Here is a 22646-nt window from a genome sequence, read left to right as displayed (position 1 = left end):
CATCTTGGACTTGCTTTGTAGACCAGGCTGGCCTCAGACTCACAGAGATCCACCTGCCTCTGCCTCCCGCGTGCTGGGATTAAAGGCACATGCCACCACGCTCGGCTCTTCCTCTGAGGTTTTTGAAGACCATCTATCTATAGTATATCTGAATAGGCAAACATTGCTCATTTCTAGCTAGTACTATCTGTTCAACCTAGGAAACATATTTCTGTAGTATCTGACACGATCATGTGTTTGATTGACTGATTGCTTACTTGCATTTCTAAATTATCCTCAACAGTGGGCTTTTGTGACCCCCACCACTACTGGGGTATTTATTTCATGGTTGACTTTTTATTGTACCTGGGCACTAATATTCCTATCGTATAATCATTTTGTAACATGTGCTGACTTTACCTTCCCTTCTCTTCCCTGGGAAAATAAAGACTTATTCATACTCAAAGGGGGGTGGGGGGAAGTAGTTTTCAAAAGGACTAGAACTTCACACTACATTTTTAATTGGTTGCATAGGTACAATACTTTATACAAGAGTTGGAACCTATATACAAAGTGTATCAAAAATATGTAGGCTTAAAAAATATGTAGGTGGGCTGGGCAGTGATGGTGCACACCTTTAATCCTAGCACTTGGGAGGCAGAGGCAGACGGATTACTGTGAGTTCTAAGCCAGCCTGGTCTACAAAGTGAGTCCGGGACAGACAAGGCTATGCAGAGAAACCCTGTCTCGAAAAACCAAAAACCAACCAACCAAACAAACAAAGCAACATAGGCTTAAGTGTTTGAAAACCTACTTTATTTAGGGTTCTTAAACACTTCACCCTCATTTCTAACACATTGACCAAAGGAAGGGGAGAAAGAATGTTAATAAGAAAAGGGGGTTATGGACCTGTTTATATGTAGTTCCTTGGGCCAATTCCATTTCATGTTGTCAGGATTCCAGCAGTCCATCCAATAGCAAACACCAAACAGCACAGGAATCTGTAGCAGTGGCACCATCCAGTAGAAATAGCAAGGCTCCACCAAAATGGGCCAGAATCACCTAGAGTGCCACGAGAAGTTCTCTGGAATGTTTCTCTCTGTGAAGTGAAGACCAGCAAAGACCAGTGAAGACCAGGGAAGACCATCAAAGACCAGTGACACGTTCCATGACATAGCAACAGTCTACGCCTGGTCCCACTGGCCATGGCTCTTTTTATACTTTTTCCAACCATCATGTGCCCTCTCACATGTGTGCTTCCAGCAAAACATCACATGTCCTCTTGAACGAGAGATAAACATGGTTTTTTTTATTTAGATCACAAGTGGGAGATGAGAAAAAGACTTGTGAGAGACCTGGTGATGTTTATCCCCTTAGGAGTTGAACCACCATGTGGGGGAGATTGGTTATTAACCAGCTGAAAAACATCCTTGAACAAAGTCTGAGAGGAGGTATAAAAATGAGCTAAAAATAAGAGGTGGGGCCTTTGGGGACTTGGGATAGTTTTGGCTGTCCCAGATGCTCCTAGAGAGAACTGCTCGAGGGAAGGCTTCAGGGCTCTGGGCTCTGGCTGAGGTTCTGGGTTCTGGTTACTCCAGGTTCTAGCAGAAGAAATCCTGCTGGTTACACCAGGAGAATTGTTCCTCGGAACTGATATCCTTACAGTTTCATTATTGTATTCTTTAATCTCCTTTTCCTATTGTTTAGGTTAGTCAGGTTATAAGTGAGGTACTCTCCGTTAATAAGTTCATAATAAAATATATTTGTTAAGAAAATTGAGCCTATATCCTCTCATAAGACATCTTCCAGAAAAACATCATGAGCCCTCTTACAAGACAGCAGTCAGCAAAACACCACGTGACACAACTGAGTCTTTAAAGAAACCAGAAATTCCACTTCAAAAATAACTTTAGCCGGGTGTGGTGGAACATGCGAACATACCTTTAATCCCAGCACTCAGGGAGGCAGAGGCAGGTGGATCACTGTGAGTTCGAGGCGAGTCTATGACAGCCAAGGCTACACAGAGAGACTCTGTCTTGGGAAAAAAAATAATCTACCCTTTTATTCTATTATTCCTATATCCATGTTGGGGATCATTTGTAAGCACAGGTTTTCCACCCATACCCCAGTTCCCAAAATAATGACTATGAGCCATTATTATTATTATTATTATTATCATTATTATTATTATTATTTTTTTTTTTTTGGTTTTTCGAGACAGGGTCTCTCTGTGTAGCCTTGACTGTCCTGGACTCACTTTGTAGACCAGGCTGGCCTAGAATTCACAGTGATCCGTCTGCCTCTGCCTCCCAAGTGCTAGGATTAAAGGCGTGGGCCACCACGCCCGGCCTTGAGCCCTTATTATTTATGAATAAATGCCTAGGCCATAAGCTTTGGCTCATTCCCTGACTAGCTGAAAATGTAATTTACCCGTTTATCCTATTCTATGTGTGTCACATAGCTGGTTACCACTCCTCAGTTTCATGTGTCTATCTTCCTCAGAGTTGGGGCAAATCTCACACCTCTCTCTATCCCAGAGTTCATCTCTCTCAGCCGGAACTCCCACCTCCTATTTCCTGTCTCAGCTAACAGGCCATCAGCTAATTTTTTTGACAATGTGCTTCCATAATAGCAATACTATATACTCACTCGGGGCTTCCTCTGCTCCCTACAGTCTGTCTCTGCCCTTCCCGTCCTGATCCAGTTCCCAGTGGATTTGATGCAACCATCCTCAGCGATGAAGGCAACTTTTCTGCGAATAGAAAACACTATCACACTACCACAAAACACAGAGCATCCATCACAGCTTGTGTCTTGGGCCCTTAGCCCTAAAGTTAATCCATTCTGACTGCCTGTTTAAGTAGGCGTACAAGTATAATTCCATCATGCGGAGGTTGAGGATTGCTGCAAATTTTCACCCAGCCATAGCTGCATGGACCCTATCTCAAAAAACAAACAAGAAAGAAATCATCAGACTACTGATCTAGGAAATTAGCCTCCTGTGAGGTGAGAAAATATTTGTGAAAAATAAATAATAAAAAATAAAAAAACTTCTTGCCAGGTGTGGCATCTCACTCATGTAATCTTAGCACTTGGGAGGACGATAGCAGGATTGCTGCAAATTGAGACACCCAAGGGCCATACATTCAAGGCAGCCTGGCCTATAGTGTAAGATACTATCTCAAAATTCAAACCTAACAGCCAAACAAAACCAATTTCTCCATTGGGATATTTCTTACACAGAAAGATCAGACATAATAAAGTTTTCACAGACACACAATATACACAATTGTGGACAAGCATAGGCAGAAGACAGGGGATGATGTTAAAGTCAAATCTCACCAGAGGACACCAAAGTCTTCCCCAGATTTCATAACCCTCAGTATCAAGTAATAACACTAACCCTGAGAAGCTGGGTTTGTAGCTCGTGTGTGGAGTTCTGGTCTGCCATGTGTGAGGCCAAATAGCTTGATTCCCTTTATCACAAAACGAAACAAACAAAAGGGTCTGACACCGAAGGTCCGAAATTCTCATTAGAGTTAGGTCATTTACCATTTTGTTTGTTTGTTTGGGCTTTTTTGTTTTGTTTTTCGAGATAGGGTTTCTCCATGTTAGCTCTGGCTGTCCTGGACTCGCTTTGTAGATCAGGCTGGCCTCAAACTCACAGAGATTCGCCTGAGATTAAAGGTGTGCACCACCATGCCCTGTGGTGTCATTTACCATTTTTATTTGGGTAGGATTGAGCATGTGGATACATTTGTTGATTTCAGTACTGCAGGGAGTCTCCAGTGAGGGTCTTTTTAAGTAAGAAAATGGAGGACGGCAGAGATGGCTCAGCATTTAAGAACACACACTGCTCTTGCAGAGGACCTGAGTTTGGTCCTCAGCACCTACACGGTGGGGGTACCCACAACTACTGCAGCTTCCACTTCAGGGGAGTTAATACCCTCTTTTGACTCTGTGGGCACTGGACACTTATGGACCCCCCCCCCCCACACACACACTCACACATATAGGCTTACAGTTAAAAAAAATTCAGGATCAGCTGGGCGTGGTGGCACACTCCAGTAATCCCAGCACTCAGGAGGCAGAAGCAGGAATTGCTGTGAGCTGGAGGCTAGCCTAGTCTACAAAGAGAGTATAGGACAGCCAAACAAACAATCCACTCCCCCTCCACCCCCCCAGGGTATGGTAGTACCCAGTTTAGCACTTGGGAGGCATAAGCAGGCACAGGTGAATCTTTGTGAGTTCCAAACCAAGCCTGGGCTACGTATTGAGTTCCTGGCCAGCCAGGGCTAGATATGGTGAGACCCTGTCTCAAAAACCCGAAGTAAGCCTGCGTGGTGGCTCACACGGTAATTCCAGCACTTGGGAGGGAGAGGCAGGTGGATCTCTGTGAGTTCAAGGCCAGCCTGGTCTACAAAGTGAGTCTAGGACAGCCAAGGTGACACAGAGAAAACCCTATCTCAAAAAACAAAACAAAACAAACAAACAAACAAAAAACCCAAAAAACAAGCAAACAAACAAAAAACCCCAAAGTAAGGCAGTGGTGGCACACGCCTTTAGTCCCAGCACTTGGGAGGCAGAGGCAGGCGGATCTCTGAGTTCGAGGCCAGCCTGGTCTACAAGAGTGAGTTCCAGGACAGTCAGGGCTACACAGAGAAACCCTGTCTCGAAAAACAAGCAAGCAAACAAACAAACAAACAAAAAATAGAGACCAAGCAAAATAAATAATTAAAACATAAACATACATGTAAAAGAAGGTAACCAACACGTATAATGGCCATCACTGTTCAAAAACTAAAACAGGAGCAGAAAGTACTTCCAGAGCAGACAACCAGAGCAGGAGGACCTTGAATCAGCAAGTTGGAAGGTTAGAAAACAGCAACAGGCCAAGAATGGACAGGCCAGCCAGGGCTTGAGAACTCTGCAGGATCCAAGGTTCACAAAGCCCAAAGCTGCATGAAAGGGACCTCCAGCGGTGGTAGGAGACTTGATGTGACCCGCCCCGCCCCCCCCCCCCCCCCCCAGGAACAAAGCACTTTCCTTTTTCATTACCCTGCTTTGCCTGGCTGGGGCTATGCCTACCCCAGGGCCTGGCGTGGATTTGGAGCCTGCCTGAGGGAGAGAGCATTATGCTTTTGAGTCAGACACGTAACGGAAGTATCATTTTTCCAGGATTTCCTCTCTCTTAGTGGGTGCTAAGTCTTGATTTATAGGTAACCAGCCTCTTACAATGGTATTAAAGAGTAACTGCTGTTTTTTTGTTTAAACCAAGCTCTCAAGCAGTTTTCTAATTAATTACATTCAAAACAGTGCTACTCAACATTAGGTGCACATTAGACTCATCTGGTGCAGCTTAGAAAAAATACTAATGCCAATGCCCCAAGGGAATTAAGTTCTTCAGTTGGTTTGAGGTCTAAGAATTAGCACGTTTAAAAGTTTTTCCAGGTGATTCTAGCCACAGAGTTGGAACCACTGGTTTAAAACATTTGGATTTTTTTTTTCAAGACAGAGTTTCTCTGTGTAGCCTTGGCTGTCCTGGACTCACTTTGTAGACCAGGCTGGCCTCGAACTCACATTGATCCACCTGCCTCTGCCTCCCAGAGTGCTGGGATTAAAGGCGTGTGCAACCATTCCCGGCCCAGAAAAGTTTTAATCAACATGGTCTCTTGTAGCCTCTGCTGGCTTTGAACTTGTGCTCTCCTTGTTTTTCCTAAGTGCTGGTGTTACAGGCATGCACCCTCATGCCTGGCTTAGCCAATTTTAAGCAGGATTGTTCAGTAAATAATGAAATTATTTTCAGGACATACTGTCTTTATAGAACTTTTCCAATATTTGTCTTTGTTGAAGAAAAATCAACATATGCTTGAATTCAACAATAAATCTCCAGTTGATTTCTATTTCTAAGTTTCTGGTGAAACTTTTTACTGTCATTACCTTTGCTCAAATCACATCATAAAGATTTCATAGAGCAATCACAACCCCTGATGTTGGGGCAGCACATCGGGCACTGAGCTTATGGGGAAAGATTCCACGACATCTTGTTGTCGTGAGACTTTTGTTGGTCTGTGGAAATTCAACAGTAAAGTCAATTTGGGTTTAGCAGTGATTAGCAAAGCGAGCTCCTTCCTGTTTTTGGAGACCTCTCAATCTCATTTGAGCAAAAGGTTAAAAGTATTACATCCTTTGTACTAGCTTAGGCTTCTTTTTAAAAAAAAAACAAAAGATCAAAACCGTGTACTTTACATTTATGTGCCTGTGCACCACATGCATACGGGGGCCTACAGGGGCCTGCCCTGGGGGTGCTGGGAACTGAACCCAGGTCCTCTGCAAGAGTAGGAAGTACTCTTGACCCGCTGAGCCATCTCTCCAGACCTTTAGGGCCCCCCCCTCCCCACCCCCCTCCTATTTTTAGATTGCTTTGAAGGCATTTAAGAAGACAGGAGAGGAAGAAGACTCATTGACGCACAGAATTGGGAGTGTAATTAAAGGACGAATTTAATCACCAGAGACTAAACATTTCCCACGATCACAGAGCAAGACAGACCTGAAGATGGGTCTGGAGACTGGGATATGGGTCTAGAATTAGAAATGTTATCTCCCAAATCCTTTCTGATTAAGACACCCACCTGACCATTTTACTGAGTGCGTCCTCAGACTCTCTTGTACTTTCTCCTCTTTGGCCCTGCTAACTCTGTTGTGTTTTCTGTTGATACCCTCATCTCCACTGATGTGCTTTTATTTAATGAAGGCGGCCTGTGCTCACCGAAGGCCCACTCGGGCTACACTTCTGAGTTTGGTTTGGTCTAAACTCAGACTGGGAGGAAATGTGCCCCGGGGAGGAGGAATGTCAGGTGGATTTGGGGACTTGACTAGACTTTTCTAGAAGCTAATGGAAAGAAGAAAGGACCGGCTTGCACGTCAAGGAAATGGTTGCATAGACCAACCAGTCTAACCAGGCTTAGTCAGGCCCAGGGTCCGCCCGAGGTCACAGTGCGTAGGAAGGAAGGCAGGTTAGTGAGCCAGGCGGAGGAGCAGAGACCGAGAGGGAGGAGCTGCAGGAGGCGCGGAGGAACCGCCCGGAAAGAGCTGAGAGGAGAAAGGCTTGAGACGCAGAACCTTGTGGGCGGGACCAGGGCGGGGCCTAGGGAGGGCCTTTAGAGAACTACGGAGGGAGGCGGAGTCGAGGGTCGGGGGAAGCAACCTAAGGGGCGGAGCCTAGCGAGGGGGTGGGCGGAGTCGGCGGGTCAGAGGAGGAGCCTGGGCAATGGCGGAGCCTAAGGGAGAGGGGAGGAACTGTAGGAGGGGGAGTTGCACGGCGGGGTGGGGCGGAACCTGGGAGGCGGAGTCTAGGGGGAAGCAAGATAAACTATAGGGGGTGGAGTCTCAGGGTAAAGGGCGGAGCCTGAGTAGGGGAGCTGCAGGGGGAGGGGGGAAAGGCCTCCAGGGCCGAGGCCGCCCAAGCGTGTTCTCCACGGGCGGGTCAGGCCCCCGGGTGCTTCCCCGCCCGGTTCCTCTGTGCCCTGGATCCCCGACCTCTTCCTTAGGCGTGGACTCTGGTGGTCGCGGTGGAGGAGGACGCCTGCTTCGCTCCCCGGCGGGCCGCTGCAGTGCCCGGGCCGGGGGACCGCCAGCTCCGGGAGCCGGTGGGGCCGGTATGGAGCTCTTCCAAGCCAAGGACCACTACATCCTGCAGCAGGGCGAGCGCGCGCTGTGGTGCAGCCGGCGCGACGGCGGCCTGCAGCTCCGACCCGGTAAGCCGCGCGGCGCGGGGCTGGGTGGGGCGCGCGGGCCAGCTGGAGCGCGGGGGGCGCGGCCCGGCCCCTCCGGAGTAGCGATTGGGAGGCTGGGCGAGCCGCTTGGAGATGTCAGCGCTGGTCCTGAGGGGGAGCGGCCGCCGCCTAAGCGCGCACTCGTGCCTCTGTGCGGCGGGAAAGGCCGGTCACCCCCTGTAGTAGTGCACCTACTCCAGTATCCGGGGCCTGGGGTGCGGGGATTGGGTCCCTCGTGAAGCTCCCACAGGCCACCACCTGCAGCTGCTACGCGCGGTCCAGCGCGGGAAGTTCTGGGTTCGAATTCCATCCAGTTCAGTGGAACCATTGGCGGGACACTCCCAGTTGTTGGCATCCTTGTGTTGTCCCTGGTCCCTTATTAAAGAGTGACTTCAGGGAGGGTTACCTCACAGCCTTCGATCGAAAGCTTGTGTATGACTTGTCATTTTGGACAAGAAGTTGTGTTGGATGTCACATAAACGGTTGGGAAAGGTCAAAGTCTCCAGCCGCCAGTTTACTTTAGGAAACTGTTGGCAGCTCCTGTCCTCAGACTAGTTATCACTCTGAAAAGTCTGGTGTAGCTTATACTTTGTTCGCCAGTGCCTTTTCTTAGCCACTCAAGATCTTTTAACTTTAGGAAAAGTGAGACTGAAACTTTTGAAAGAGCCACCGCATTGGACGTTTACCTATATTCCTTGGGTGAATCTAGTTATAATAAATAATAAATAATAAAGGAGCTTTTCCGGTCGTCCTGTTACCACTTAGGGGGTGGTTTCCTAGGACAGGTCCCTTAGCGTCTGTCTTAGTTCGAATCCTGCAGCCTGCAAGAGCAGGGTCGGGATCTTCTTTTTCAGGTGAGGCCCCAGAGAGTGGAGGTGGAACACTCAGATGGAAGAGTAGGTCGGTGACTTTCCGAAAACTTTTCGGCAGAGTACACTGTGACCTCTCGAAGTGGGGAAGGGGAATGTGTTTTCTCCTCCAGAAATAGGAGTCTGGTTGTATTTTCTTGCCACTGTATTTTATTTCCTCTTTTCAGAGTGGAGACACTACTGTGTCTACAGTAAGGCTCTTGGTGACCTTGGGATGGTGTAGGTAGGCTAATTTTGGCTACTTGCTGTTTTCTTCTGTATCCTAATTTGACTGTTTTCCTAGCCTGCCACCTGCCTGAGGCTTAGCAGGGAGAATTAGACTGTAAACTAATCAAGAGCCAAATTCCTGGGACCCGGAATGCATAAACGGATGGACTGAGTAGACAGAACTTTTCCCTGCAAGTCAGTGTCCTCAACCAGAAAGCTTGACCTGGGGCCTTTTTTGGAATAAACCACGTGGCTTGGGTTGCCCTTTGTTTGTCCAAAGTCTGTATCAAAAAGCAAACCTAAAACTTTTCCCTATAATAAAAAGTTCTTTGGCCGATGGTGATGGCGGCGGCTCACCTTTATTCCCAGCGCTCTGAGGCAGAGGCAGGTGGATCTCTGAGATAGAGGCCAGCCTGGTCTATAGAGCAAGTTCCAGGACAGTCAGAGCTACTTAGAGAAAACTTGTCTTGAAAAATCGGGCCGGGCTGGGTGGCACATGACTTAAACTCAGCATGGATCTTTGTGAGTTCAAGGCCGGCCTGGTCTACAAAGTGACCAGCCAGAGCTCCATAGAGAAAGTTTGTTGCAGGGCGGTGGTGGTGCACCGCTTTAATCCCTGCACTCTGGAGGCACAGGCAGGTGGATCGCTGTGAGTTCGAGGCCAGCCTGGTCTACAAAGCGAGTCCAGGAGAGCCAAGTTAACACAGAGAGTCCCTGTCTCGAAAAACAAAACAAAGAAAACAACAACAGCAACAACAAAAGTTTGTTATAGTCTTCGCAATTCAGTTTATCTCATTTCTTAGATACATAGCCCATTACCCACAAACCAAACATCTAGAGGAAGGCAGAGGCCATCATGTTTCAGAATTTACCACGCAGTTGGTTGTGAGCCTTAGACGGTTACCTTGAGCACACGAAGCATCCTTGTAGTTACTAAACAGTTTAATCTATTCAGTATTCAAGATTCTAAGTACAGCTATTTTAGTAATGGTATTGAAATGACTTCAATTCTCTTTATGTGTTTATATTTATTTTATTTCAAATTCTCTTTATTCTATTCAGTGTTCTCTTTTCTGTTTTTATGGCCAGTTTTGCTGTTGTTTGAAGTGACAGCAGTTAAAGTCTTTAGTTTCACGTCCCCCACCCCTACCCAGTTAGTCAACAACTACATTAAGACGACTGACCAAAGTTTTAAAAAATTTTTTTACTTTATTTTAGTTTTTTTTTTTTTTTTTTTACCACAAGTGGTATTATCGGACCCAACAGTGTTGGGAATTGTGGTTTTTACATGTAGCTACTGAACAACCAGAAACGAGTTTTTTTTTTTTTTTTAATTTTTTAATCCTGGAGACATCAGAAAAATAAATGATGATGATGTTTAAGGTTAAAATGATCATTTCCATAGCTTGGAATCCCCGTTACTCTCAGTCCCTGTCCTGCCTATTCGTGTGTGAGACTCATTCGAGACCATCTGCCCGGTGCTCCTCTCGCCCTCATCCACAGGGCCGAGTTATCAGCCAACTTTGCTTATTGGCTTTTCCTGTACTTTGTACATACTGCAGTTGTAACCCTCCCTTTCTGCATGACCAGATTCTAGTTTGACTGTGTCTTTATTTCTGCAACACAAGGCCTTGCTTTACTAATCTTGGTGTCTCTGGGTTTAAGAGTGTGTATAATACAGAACATACTTAATGCTTGAGTTAACCTGAATTAAACATAACTCCAAGCTTCCTCACACTTAAATTGCCTCTGTAAAAATAAGATGTTTTCTTATGTTTACCACTTAGGCCCCATTTTGATGTCTTCCCCCTCATTTCCCCCTGCCCCCCAATCTTGCTTCGTGGCCTAGGTTAGCCTAAAGCTCACTGTGTGTCTCCAATTCAGGAATGTTTTTGTCTCTGCCTCCACCTGGGTCCTGGGATTACAGGTGTGACCTGTGATACCTAGCCTAGTCACTTTCTTTTTAAAGGGTTTATTTAGGACCACCTCTAATCCCAGCACTCAGGAGGCAGAGGCAGGTGGGTCTCCAAGAGTTTGAGGCCAGCTGGGTCTACATATCTAGTTCTGGGATAGCCAGAGCTTACATAATAACTATCTTAAAAAATAAACTATCTTAAACAAAACAAAACAAAACAAAACAAACAACACACACTTGTGAGGGTTTTTTTTTGTTGTTGTTGTTTGTTTTTTGGTCTGATAACAGCATCATCTTTTCCCCCTTTATTTATTTATTTTTTCTGTGTGTCTATGTGATAGGATCTTATTTTTTGATAATTGTTTAAATTTATGGGTTTTTTCCCTAGCTAAAAAAGAATTAAGTATAAATATTTGTATGTTTTTCCTTCCTTCTTTTTTTTCTTTCTTTCTCTTTGTTTGTGTCATTCTTTGTTTCTTTTCAAGATATTGTAGACCAGGCTGGCCTTGAACTCACAAGAGATCTGCCTGCCTCCGCCTCATCGAGTGCTGGGATTACAGGTGTGTGCCACTGCGCCCACCTGTTTTTCTTTTCTTTTCTTTTCTTTTTTAAATTTTATTATTATTATTATTATTATTATTATTATTATTATTATTATTATTATTTGGTTTTTCGAGACAGGGTCTCTCTGTGTAGCCTTGGCTGCCCTAGACTCACTTTGTGGACCAGGCTGGCCTCGAACTCACAGTGATCCGCCTGCCTCTGCCTCCCAAGTGCTGGGATTAAAGGCCTGCGCCACTACCGCCCGGCCTGTTTTTATTTTCTTAACAGTAGTGAGTAGTCTATATTTTTGTAAATCATTGTGTTGTTTTCTTATATGCTTTCCACAATTGTAAGTTAATGGCCACATAAGTTAGGCTGTTTTCACTTCTACCAGGAAAGTGATTGAGAGCTGTGTAAATACTTAGGACTCTCCAGAGAGTAGAATTTAACTGACACTAAGAAATATAGTTTCATAGAAAGGAAGCCAGGAGAGGCGGGGGTGGGGGGGTGGGGGGGGGAAGCATTGAAGAAGGGGGAGGGTAGTGGGGCGTGTGAGACATGAAGTAGAGAAGAGGGAGGTAGGTAAAAGGGACAAGGGCAGACCGAGGGCGTGAGGAGATGAGGAGAGCCAACAGAAACAAATACGCTTGAGAATGCTATTTTAAGAAAAAAAAACCTTAATACGGTGTATTAATTAAAAAATAAATACATATTTTAAAAAAGGATGGTAGTTTAAAAAACCGAAAAAAGAATATAATACAATCCACTTTTGGGAATAGCTATGCTAGGTCTTTTCTGTCTTAAAATCGGCTCCACTCTTGGCTTTGTGTGAAGGGGCTGTGTTATGTAATTTATTTCTGTGTGTTACCGCGTTCTATTCTGAGACTGAGTGACCATGAAAGATCTCAGAGCACCTGCTACACACAGCATTTATAAGCACCTACTCTATACGTTAGCAGAGTGAAACTTTAAGTGATGAACAGTAGTAGACATTTATTTAGTTTTCTTTCCCTTTGTGTGTGTGTGTGTGTGTGTGTGTGTGTGTGTGTGTGTAGGAAATACTAGTTATGAGAATTCACACTTTCACATTTGAAATCTTTTTTTTTTTTTCTTCAGGAAGGGGCATGAGTGACAACCTGTGGGCCCATTTTCTCCTTTCACTATGTGGATCCCAAGGATCAAATTCAGGTTGCCAGGCTTAGTGGTGGTCACCTTTACCCAGTCACTTTTACCATCTTGCCAGCCCGAGAGTAAAGGCGTGCGCCACCACGCCCGGCACTTATTTTTTTAAAATAAGAAATTATTATGAAATCCACATAGACCACGTACCTCTTGAGGAATGGTGTATGAAACTGTCTTGCTTATTTCTGTGTCACGTTGTTTAATTTTTATTTTATTTTATTGAGGCAAGATCTCACTTAGCTCAGGCTGACCCTGAATCCCCAGTCCTCCTGCCTCAGTTTCCTGAGCACCGGGATCACAGGCATGGGCCCCCACTTTTGGCTTCCTAGCCATATTTATTATTGTTGTAACCAGGTTTACTAATGTCTTTAGTCTTTAGTTTCTTTGAACGACTATATCGTGTACTGTTGTTTTTACCCTGTGCGGTATGGTGTTAATGCTATACTGTAGCAGTTGGGCAGAATGGGTTCTTACGTTTAGTTTGTTACCTGAATCCTCAGCTAAGATTGTTACCAGCTTACAACAGTAGCTTTTACCTGTGGAGCATTTCCTGAGCCAGACCCGTCTTCTCACCTCTCTGTGTATAATATTCCATTTCTTCCCACAGTAAAACTCCAGGCGATACTTTTGTTATTAGTTGCAGATGAGGAAGTTGAAGCATAGAAAAAAAATTTGTCCAAATTCTTGGAGAAAGCTGGAGAGCCAAGGCTTCCACTCCAGTGTTGGCCCTCAAAGCCACATCCCTCAGCGCCGACAGCGTAGTTTTACGACCCTCCCTGCCTTGAGGACCTCAAGGTGGTAAGACATATATTTCATGGGCATCTAGAGCGGCATAATGCAGCCCACCGGAGACGAAGAAGCCCGCCCATGTAAAGCCAGCACACGAAGGAAAGGTCAGCACAGGCTGCTCGGGCTAATAGTGGGGGCTTCTCTAATTGTTTTTGTCCCTGTGCCTGCCTTGCCTCATTTCCTGCAAAATTAGTTTATATGGCTGTAAGGGACTGCACGATGTTGTTATGCAATAGATTGACAAACAGTCCTTGTAGCCAGCATCGGTTCCTCAGGGTTCCCCTTGTGAGCCTTTAGGACCTCTGCAGGAGGAGGAGAGAGATCTCGGGGCAGGCCTCTTGGGTAGACAGCTATGTAGTGGATGACAACTGTTTTCCCCAGGGACGAGCAACCTGAAGCCTTCCTTAAGTCTAGCTTTGCAAGAGTCCTAGATCCAGTTTCAGGGCAACGTTTCAGAGTACACAGAGCCGAGATATAATAGAAGAGCGGAGGGCAAAGAAACCTTTTAGGCAGTCACCTTCAAAAAGAGGAGGAAGTTTTGTTTTTAATCCCTGCTTCCTAGATGCTTGTGTTCTCACTAGGTCCTGCCAAAGAAGACTACCATCAAGCCAGCACACGAGGAAGGAGTGCTGTGGGGTGAAAAGACCGATAGAGGGTAGAGCTGCCAGGTACCAGACCTAGGTGACCTCCATGTGGGTTTTCAGGAACCTGGCTGCATCAGATGCCTGATGTCTTGGGTCCTCCCACCTAGCAGAGCTCTAGCATGGAGGAAGAATACATTTGTCTCCAGAGCACTAGTTTGTGTCCCTCATAAGGTCACCTGCCAGAGTAGTATTGGAATACTTACTGTCCCTGTTCACCTTGTGTTGTTAGAGCATTGTTGGGAGGATTAGAGACGAGAAGAACCAAAGATTAGAACATTCTAGAGCATTGCCTATGATTCCGTGCTCGTTTCTTACTGGCATTTTATTCAGTTAGGAGGGGAGTCTAGCTTGTAAACGTGTGAAGTTCAGTAGATATGTTTTCTTTTAAAAGAAAGCAAGTGGGACACGTAGACATCTTTATCCCCCCTTCCTTGCTCTCTCTGCTCACTCTCATCCTTTGTCTTTATGATGGAGAAGGGCTTGTGTCTCTGCAGAGACCATTGGGGAAAACCAAACCAGTCCACCTGTGCTGCTGACTCAGCGCTTTCTCGTTTTGGTGTGGCTTTATGGGGGTTTAAGTGTATTAGGTCTTTGCAAACCATGTTTGCAAAGAGACGCACTGTCTCTTCGCGTCTTTTTACAGATTGCTCCGTTCCTGTTGATGTGTTTTAAAGCATCACTCTTTACAATTAGCCTTGCATATACAGGTCTGAGAGGTAGCAGTGATACCACAGAGCCTTCGATAAATCCCGACTTGTTAGTTGATCTCGGGTAGTCCTCTTGGGTCAGCTGGCCGTAAATGAGCTGAGAACACTTGAGCAAAGCTAAAGGGTCGTTGTTTCTTGCTGGTGGCGATATATAAGTAATAATGTATAGATAGTGTTATAAAAGCGAGGCTGAACGTTGAACACCCAGCGTTATAGTACCCAAAGCACGCTGGTAGTGGCTCAGTTCAGTCGCATGTTCTGTAGGATGACTCAGTTTGCAGATGCTGCGAGACCCGTAGGGGAATGCTTCTGTTCGTTTTGGTAAAGCTAGTTGAGAACTACAGGTAGGTTTTAGGTCAGCGTTTCCATAGAATGTTTTCTTTTACATTATTTTCATACGCCTTCACCCTAGGATTTGGGAGGTGGAGGCAGGAGGATTAGATATTTAAGGTTACCTTCTGCCAAATGAAACCCTGTCTGAAAACCACCAACACATCGGGGGAGGAGTGGAGGAGGGCGAATATAGTGAAAAGATGTCATTCTTTTTTGAGTATAAGGTTCCTGATGGTTTACATCATAAAATATTGCTTTTATGCCAGATGCATTCTTCTCCCTACCCTGAGCTCAGGGTTCCTGTCTGTCAGAAAGGCTGTGGTGGGCAGGTACACTGTAGAGTTTTTGATGACACTGGTGTGCTACGCCCTTCTCAGGGACTTGTTTCTAGAGCTCTATGGCATTTATTCCCCTTGTAACTTTCAAGTACTCTCATTTCTTGAAGAAGTGCTCACCCAATTTAATTTAGCATTATATTTCTTTTTGTCTTCTGAGTTACATTGTGATGTGATTTAGCCTTTTTTTTTTTTAAAGTATTGATTAGGGGCTGGAAATGTATGTAGGTCGGTTGGAAGAATTCATGCCTAGCATGCACAAAACTCCGGGTTCTATCCTCGGACAGTACTGTATAAAACCCAGTATAAGATGGCGGTGCAAACTTGTAAGGCCAGAACTTGGGAGGTGGAGGCAGGAGGATCAGGAATTTAAGGTCATCTTCTGCTACCTACGGGCTTTAAGGGTAGTGTGAGTGACATGAGAACCTGTGTCAAACAAAACAAAAGCAAATGTCGCTTGGAGGCTGTCTACTCAGTTTGTGCCAAAGTAGAAAGATGAATAGCGCTGCCAGTAGCCTAGCAGGTTGTGTGGTCCAGTGGAGGAGACACGCAGGGCGTCTAGAGACAGGCACTAGCGTGGAGCCGTACCACAAAGTTATGTGCAAGATTTGGTCTGGGTCTCTGTGTTCTGAGACAGGGTCTCAGATGCCCTAGCTGTCCTTGAACTCCAGTAGCAGAGGATAACGTTGACTTTCTAATCTTTATTCCCCTACCTTCCCAGTGCTAGGGTTAACGTAAAATGGAGTGGTGGGAGCTTTGCCTGGCTCGCTAATCTGAGTCTTGAGGTTTGAGGTCTAAGTGGTTCCTACCTGGTCCTCTATGAAAATCTGTTTTCTTTCTAACAAATCAGGAAGAAATGTTTTTTGTTTTAAGTCTGTGAAGTTCCTTCAGCTATAAACAGACAGTCATCCTATCACCTTTGAAAAGTAAAAAGGCCTTTGGAGGCACCATGAGTTGTGGGGATTTTCTATTATCAAGAATAATACTTGCCGGGCGGTGGTGGCGCATGCCTTTAATCCCAGCACTCGGGAGGCAGAGACAGGAGGATCTCTGTGAATTCGAGGCCAGCCTGGTCTACAAAGTGAGTCCAGGACAACCAAGGCTACACAGAGAAACCCTGTCTCGGAAAAAAAAAAAAGAATAATACTTTATTTTTCTTTCTTATTAGGCTTTCTTTATGTAGCCCTGACTGGCCTGAAACTTCCTATGTAGATCAGGCTGGTCTTGGAGTCATATAAATCTGCCTTCCAAGTGCTGGGGTCAAAGGCGTGCGCCACTATGCCCAGCTGAAATAACGCTTTTTGAACAATTCCTTCATTCTAATGGGACATGAAAGACGATTGGCAGTGCTTATGAGAACAATTAGGATACAAATAGCCAGCCTACAAGATGGATACTGTTTTCCTTTGCTTCCCTCCTCCTGTGTGTCTGGTTTTGTTTGTTTGTCTTTGGAAGCAGCTCTTCCACTGAGGCCAGGTGAAGCGGTGAGTGCAAGACAGGAGTGTGAAGGCATAGCTTTCAGTAAGGGCCCACAGAGGCATACATTATACAAGCAACCCTAGAGCAAGATATGAAAGAGTAAATCAGTTTTTAAAAACATTTTTTTTTTCAGGGAAAAAGATGCAATTATTTAAAAACCAGCTGGAAGGAAGGTTGCATCTGTTCAGTGTTCAAGGTGCAGCGTCTTTAATAGCTCTGTCTAGAATGAGGAAAGGGAAAATGCCAACGTTCATCTGTGCTTTGATTTCCCTCTCAGAGGCTCCCTCCCTCCCGCGAGCCTGGCACTGACTGTGTAGCCAAGGATAACTTTGACCTTCGGTAGCCCGTCTCCACCTCCTGGGTACTGGAGTTCGAAGAGCACGTCACTTTGGTTTATACAGCACTGAGTATGGAACCCAGGGCCTTGTGGGTGCTGGGCAAGCTCTCCCTACTGAGTTACATCCCCACCTCTTGTTTTTGGACGTGTGTTTCCTTTTGGTACCTTAGATCAGCTTTTATGCCAAGTCTCTATATTGTTATATTATATTATTATATTATATTATATATAAATATTATACAATATTACATATTATATATATTATAACTGTGCAATTTGATCTTTACAACTTTCATGTATTAAATGTCTTATGCGTCATCTGTAAGTCACACTGATAGAGTAAAACTGAGCTACTCAAACTGTTTCTTCCCAGATTAGAACCACGTAGGCATGATCATTCTAAACCCGCCTGTGTGTTAGAATCATGCTTGTGCTGGGGCCCCACCTTGGCCAGGTAAGTCCATCTCTACACAGTGAGCCCCGGCATCAGTAGTTTATAAAGCACCATGATGATGTTAATGAGCAGCCTGGACTGATACGCTGAGCTTGGTGTTACGCTAGGAAGTCACCAGGTGCCTGAACTTCTGCTCTGGATGAGTTCTTCAACTTGCTGCCTGGTAGAGAAATAATTACCATTATGGAGGTTGAGGAAAGGTGGATGAAACTTTGAGCTTTAAGATGGCACCTGAAAGAAATCATTACTTGCCCTGTTTTCCTGCCTCACTAAATTCTGAGAATTAAAGCACGACGTGCTAACAATTGGAGTTCTCAGTTCCTCATCCTAAAGCACTTTTCTTCATCTGTTTGATTTGGCGTTGGTGATTGTCAGAGCAGTAATGGCCTTTGTCTTTAGCAGGAAGTGAAACTGGGGTCTGATTAGATGTGCATAAACTATCTGCCCCCACTTTACAGACACAGACAAAACTTGCTTTTAAACTGGGCACAGTCTCTGCCGGCCGGCCGGCTCTTGCTTTGAGGGAGTGCCTGCGCTCTGGGAGCTCGGAATAAATGACTCATGCTCTCTGCAGGCCCACGGTGCTTAATCACTTGCTTTCTGTGTACCAGGAAGAGAAGGGCATGTGAAAATAGAAGCTGTGTACTACTGCCAGATGGACAAAATTACTGGGAATGTTGACTTAATGGGTCAAATTGCTGGGCTTATCTCAATAACAGACTTTGGCCGTATGTTACTTTATTATTTCACAAATTAAAATTTGGCATTATTTATAAAAATGCTATACTTGTGTAGTTTGTAAACAGCTTTTCTTATTATGTAACTTTGACAAGTTTCTCTGAATTTGTTGGCCAGCTGAAGGAAAGGTGAAAATCCCATTGGAGCAGTTCACTTCCATGAGTGTTCTTTGTGGTTGGACTAGCATAAGGCTCGGCTACTTTCTCTGCCCTTCCAATCCCTTCTCTCCCCAGAATAGCCACTCGAGATAGTGACAGTGTCAACTCTTTAGTTGTTGCATATGCCCAGACTCATACCATCTTCATTTCCTGAGTGAAGAATAAGATTATAACGCAATTCAGGTTTACCTAGAGTGTGTGCGTGTATGCATACATCCACATGTACATTTTTGTCCATCGCGTACTGTCCTAAACAGTAAAGTACAGCAGCTCCAAAACCCCACAGTGTTGGCTCTGTTTCCTAACAATTAAACTTTATTATACAACCCAACTAGCTTACACAAGAGGGAAAAAAGGTTAAAGGGAAACAAGAGTGAACCTTCCGGTATCCGTTCCACGGGACTGGTCCCTAGGTGTCTTTAGTCTGTGCGCTGGTCCTTCCCCCCCCCCCCCCCATCCATGTGTGCTCAAGCCTGGTCTCAACCTGCTGCTCCTCTCTGTCCTCTCCGCCTGTCTGTTACGTGTAAGGGGCGGTCTTCCTTTCCCATTGAGGGTCGATCGGAAACACAATAGTCCAGGTGGAGTGTGTGGTGTGTGTGTGTCCCGTGTTGTGTCCCCCCCCCCACTCCGCACCCCTGAATTCCAGGCCCGGGATGGCTCCACCCAGTCTATCTCAAGGTTAGTCTCAGGGAGTACCCGTGGTGTGTCCAAGGGCAAAGCCTGCCAAGACTGCTTTTACCTGTGACAAAGCTTACAGTCTTTCCACACCACAGATCCTCCATTCCCTGGTCAGTTACAAAGCCTGCCAGGTCTCACTATTTCTTGTCCCTGGGGCTGTTGGTTTGAGAAGTGCACTTGCTAGGGCAGCTGTGGCTCAGTGTTCGTTAGAATATTTGCCTAGCGTATACAAGGCCCTGGGTTTGACCTCTAGCACTAGTCAAAACAAGCGAACAAACAAACAAACACAAAAACACACACTCTTAAATGTTAGTCTTGCTAGTAGTTTATAAAAATAACCAGTTGTTGGGAGAAATCCTTTTTTACTCTTTGTACCTTTTGTATTTCTGTGTTTAGTTGAATAACTGTAGAGTGAGTGCCTCTTAAGCATCGAGCATGGCCCCAGGTCACAGGTGCACAGTTAAACAAAATAGGGTTTGGAGCTCAATAGCCTTTTCTTTGGTTAGCTGAAAGAGTTTACATTTATCACAACTATTAATATGCTAGTCCTGTCTTTTATTTATTTTTTCAAATTTATCATGTTCTTTTCCCTCCCTCTTGTTTTCTTTGTCTTTAACTGGGTAGCTCAGATTTTTTTTTTCCTCCAGGTATCTTTCTGTTGCTGATTAAATGTGACACTTGGGGACTGTGGAGGTGGCTCATTGAGCAAAGGGTAAAGGTGCCTGTTGCCAAGCCTGGCTGCCTGCAATTTTCATTCTTAGAGTAATAGGAAAGAAATGATTCCTGCAAATTGTCCTCTGATGTCCACGTCAGATTTTGCTTTTTTGTTTTTTTGAGACAGGGTTTCTCTGTAGCCTAGACTGTCCTGGAACTTGCTCTACAGACCAGCCTGGCTCTGCTGCCTGAGCTACTTACCATGCCTAGCCTCTGTATCCGATTAAAAAAAAATATTTAAATATTATGTATTCTAGGGTCAAGTACAGCAAGAGAAATAGCTAGTCTGAGCTACAGAGTAAAAACCTAGGCCAAGAATGTATTTCAGTGGTAGAGTATTTACCTAACGTGCTCAGGGCCTTGGTTTAGTCCCAGTACCCCTTAAAAACAAATCAAAGGAAGTAAACCATCATCCTGTCGTGGTGGCACACGCCTTTAATTCCAGCACTTGGGAGGCAGAGGCGGGTGGATCTGAGTTTGAGATCAGCCTAGTGAGACCCTGTACCAAAAAAAAAAAAAAAAAAAAAAAAAAAGAAAAAAAAAAAAAAAAAAGAAAAAGAAAAAAACAAAAGAAAAGGAAAAACCTTCTATGCATATTCCCGTTGTGGTTTTACCAGACTTGGGACCCAGGATGTAACGTCACCACTATCCTCATCTTTCCTGTACATAGCTTCCCTCATTTTAGGCCGTGCTTGTAGATGCTCCCTTGCTCCCATGGAGGAGAGGAGGAAGCTGGCACTCACGCTTAGTTTACTGTTTGGATCACAGCTGGCTTGCTGACACTCAGACTGGATGTCCAGTTTTAAGCTGCATCATCAGAACTATATAGCTCAATGTTTCATATTCTGAGGAAATAGAAGTCTGGGATAAATCTAGGCATTATGATATCTCCATAAAATATCACCCTAAGAAGGCTTTAGACTTTAGCTGGGTATGGTGGCGGCTTATGCCTTTAATCCCAGCACTCTGGAGGCAGAGGCAGGCTCTGTGAGTTCAAGGCCAGCCTGGTCTACAAAGCAAGTCCAAGACAGCCAGGGCTACACAGAGAAACCTTGACTCAAAAACCAAAAGCCAAAAACAAACAAATAAAGAAGTCGTTTAAGAAAGAAAGAAAGAAAGCAAGCAAGCAAGCAAGCAAGCAAGCAAGCAAGCATAAATAAGAAACATTGAAAGGGGCTCTGAGGCGGCGTTAAAGCTTGGCTTCCCAGCCTGGAATACTGCATGTCAGCTGTGGCCAACACATCCAAATGTTTTGACTCTGTCCAGCTTTCGAATGATAGAGTCAGCTCCAAATGGGTCTCTGATTTCAAGCTTGGTCTCTCTGATGTGTTGTCTACAAATGTGTCCTAGCATTCTGTCGGAACTGCAAATCTGTCCTGCTTGGAGGAAAACAACTCCTGAACATACTGCTGTTGCCTGCCCTCTAGACTTGACCCCTGTCTCCTTGCATCTCCCTGCAGCACTTAAAGTGTTTAAGCATCTTAAAAACTTGTTGGATCCTAGCATTGCAAGGCACTCAAAATGTAGAGGAGTCAGGCTGAGGAAGGCCCGCCTACTTCAGCTATGATATTTAAAGAGACAGACTGAATAATTTTTTCTTTCCACACCCACCCGATAGTGTAGGTCCTACAAGCTTTGTCCACTAGACTCAGAAAGATGCAGCTTTCCTGAGCTGGGTGTGGAGGTACATGTCTTTAATCCCAGCACTCTGGGAGGCAGAGGCAGGTAAGTTCAAGGCCAGCCTGGTCTACAAAGTGAGTCCAGGACAGCCAGGGCTACACATAGAAATCCTTTCTTGAATTCTTGAAAATCTAAAATTAAAAAAAAAAAAAGAAAGAAAAGAAAAAGACAAAAAAGATAAAACTTTCCCTTTGCCTTTTTTCTCTTTCTTTCGGATGCTGACCAGAATCTGAGTGTGCTTTTTCTGGTGTGTCAAGCTTTCTTATTCTCTCTTAGGCTTCCTTCCTTGCCTTGTGTGGCTTGCCTGCCTTGTAGCTGACCTCTGTGCTGGTGGGTTTTTTTTCCCTTCTCTGTTCTCCTCCTCCAGGTAGCTGTTGAGATTAGCAACTAGTCTGCACTAGGGGTTTTCTTTTTAAATTCTAATAAAATTATCTTCCTTCAATAAACTGGCTTTACTTGACTATCAAAAAAGAAAAAAAGAAAAAGATTCAGTTCTTTAGAGGCTAACAAGTGCTTTTAAATTTTATTTATTTTTAAGTTTGTGTATGTGAATGCCCACAATGCCTGTGGGGACCCAAGGCAAAGGATTCCCTAGGAGTTGGAGGTTGTGAGCTGTTGATGTGGATGCTGGGAATTGATTGCAGGTCCTCTGTAAGACAGGGCCCCTCCCCCTTTGGTTTTTCCGAGACAGGGTTTCTCTGTGTAGCCTTGGCTGTCCTGGACTCACTTGGTAGACTAGGCTGGCCTCGAACTCACAGTGGTCTAACTGCCTCTGTCTCCTGAGTACTGGGATCAAAAGCGTGTGTCACCACGCCTAGCCACAGTATGTGCCCTTAGTTGCTGAGCCATCTCTCCAATCCTGACAACAGCTTTTTTGTTTTTTTATGTGATGCACAGGGTGGAAGGTTTGACCCTGGACAACGTCAGTGGTGTTAGTTATGGAAAGAAGCCGAGGGGAGAGAATCAGTAGGTCTTGATGAGAAACAGGCATTTTTTGATGTCTTAGAGGTTTTGTCTTGGACAACTGGAATGTTGATAGTGACCTCAAGCCCCATGCAAATCTGAGAATAATACATCCGGGGTATTTGGTAAGGAAATCCGTGGTGTTGGAGATATGTTAGAAAGAGCCC

At 45.0% G+C, this 22646-nt stretch overlaps 1 protein-coding gene and 1 long non-coding RNA gene across 3 annotated transcripts in view; one reads left to right on the top strand and one right to left on the bottom strand.

Moving 5' to 3' along the window:
• Window positions 1–807: 807 nt before the first annotated feature.
• On the bottom strand, window positions 808–7649 carry LOC311583789. The gene is made up of 3 exons (XR_014774677.1): window positions 7519–7649; window positions 2629–2731; window positions 808–1078 (listed from the first exon to the last, which is right to left on the bottom strand). It is a non-coding gene; the product is annotated as an uncharacterized lncRNA (long non-coding RNA).
• The window catches only part of INPP5F (inositol polyphosphate-5-phosphatase F), an 88595-nt gene continuing 73335 nt past the window's right edge, over window positions 7387–22646 (top strand). Inside the window, exon 1 of one of the 2 annotated variants that reach the window (XM_084757627.1) lies at window positions 7387–7736. In XM_084757627.1, the coding sequence (XP_084613753.1) occupies window positions 7640–7736 (97 nt within the window). In that variant the 5' untranslated portion in view covers window positions 7387–7639. The remainder of the gene's footprint in view (window positions 7737–22646) is intronic. The other variant, XM_084757626.1, reaches the window with a different exon arrangement.

Source organism: Acomys minous, assembly GCF_964271855.1.
Source record: "Acomys minous genome assembly, chromosome: 2".
Taxonomy (NCBI): Eukaryota; Metazoa; Chordata; class Mammalia; order Rodentia; family Muridae; genus Acomys; species Acomys minous.
Note: the sequence above shows the minus strand (reverse complement) of the source record. Positions and strands in the feature narration are given on the sequence as shown.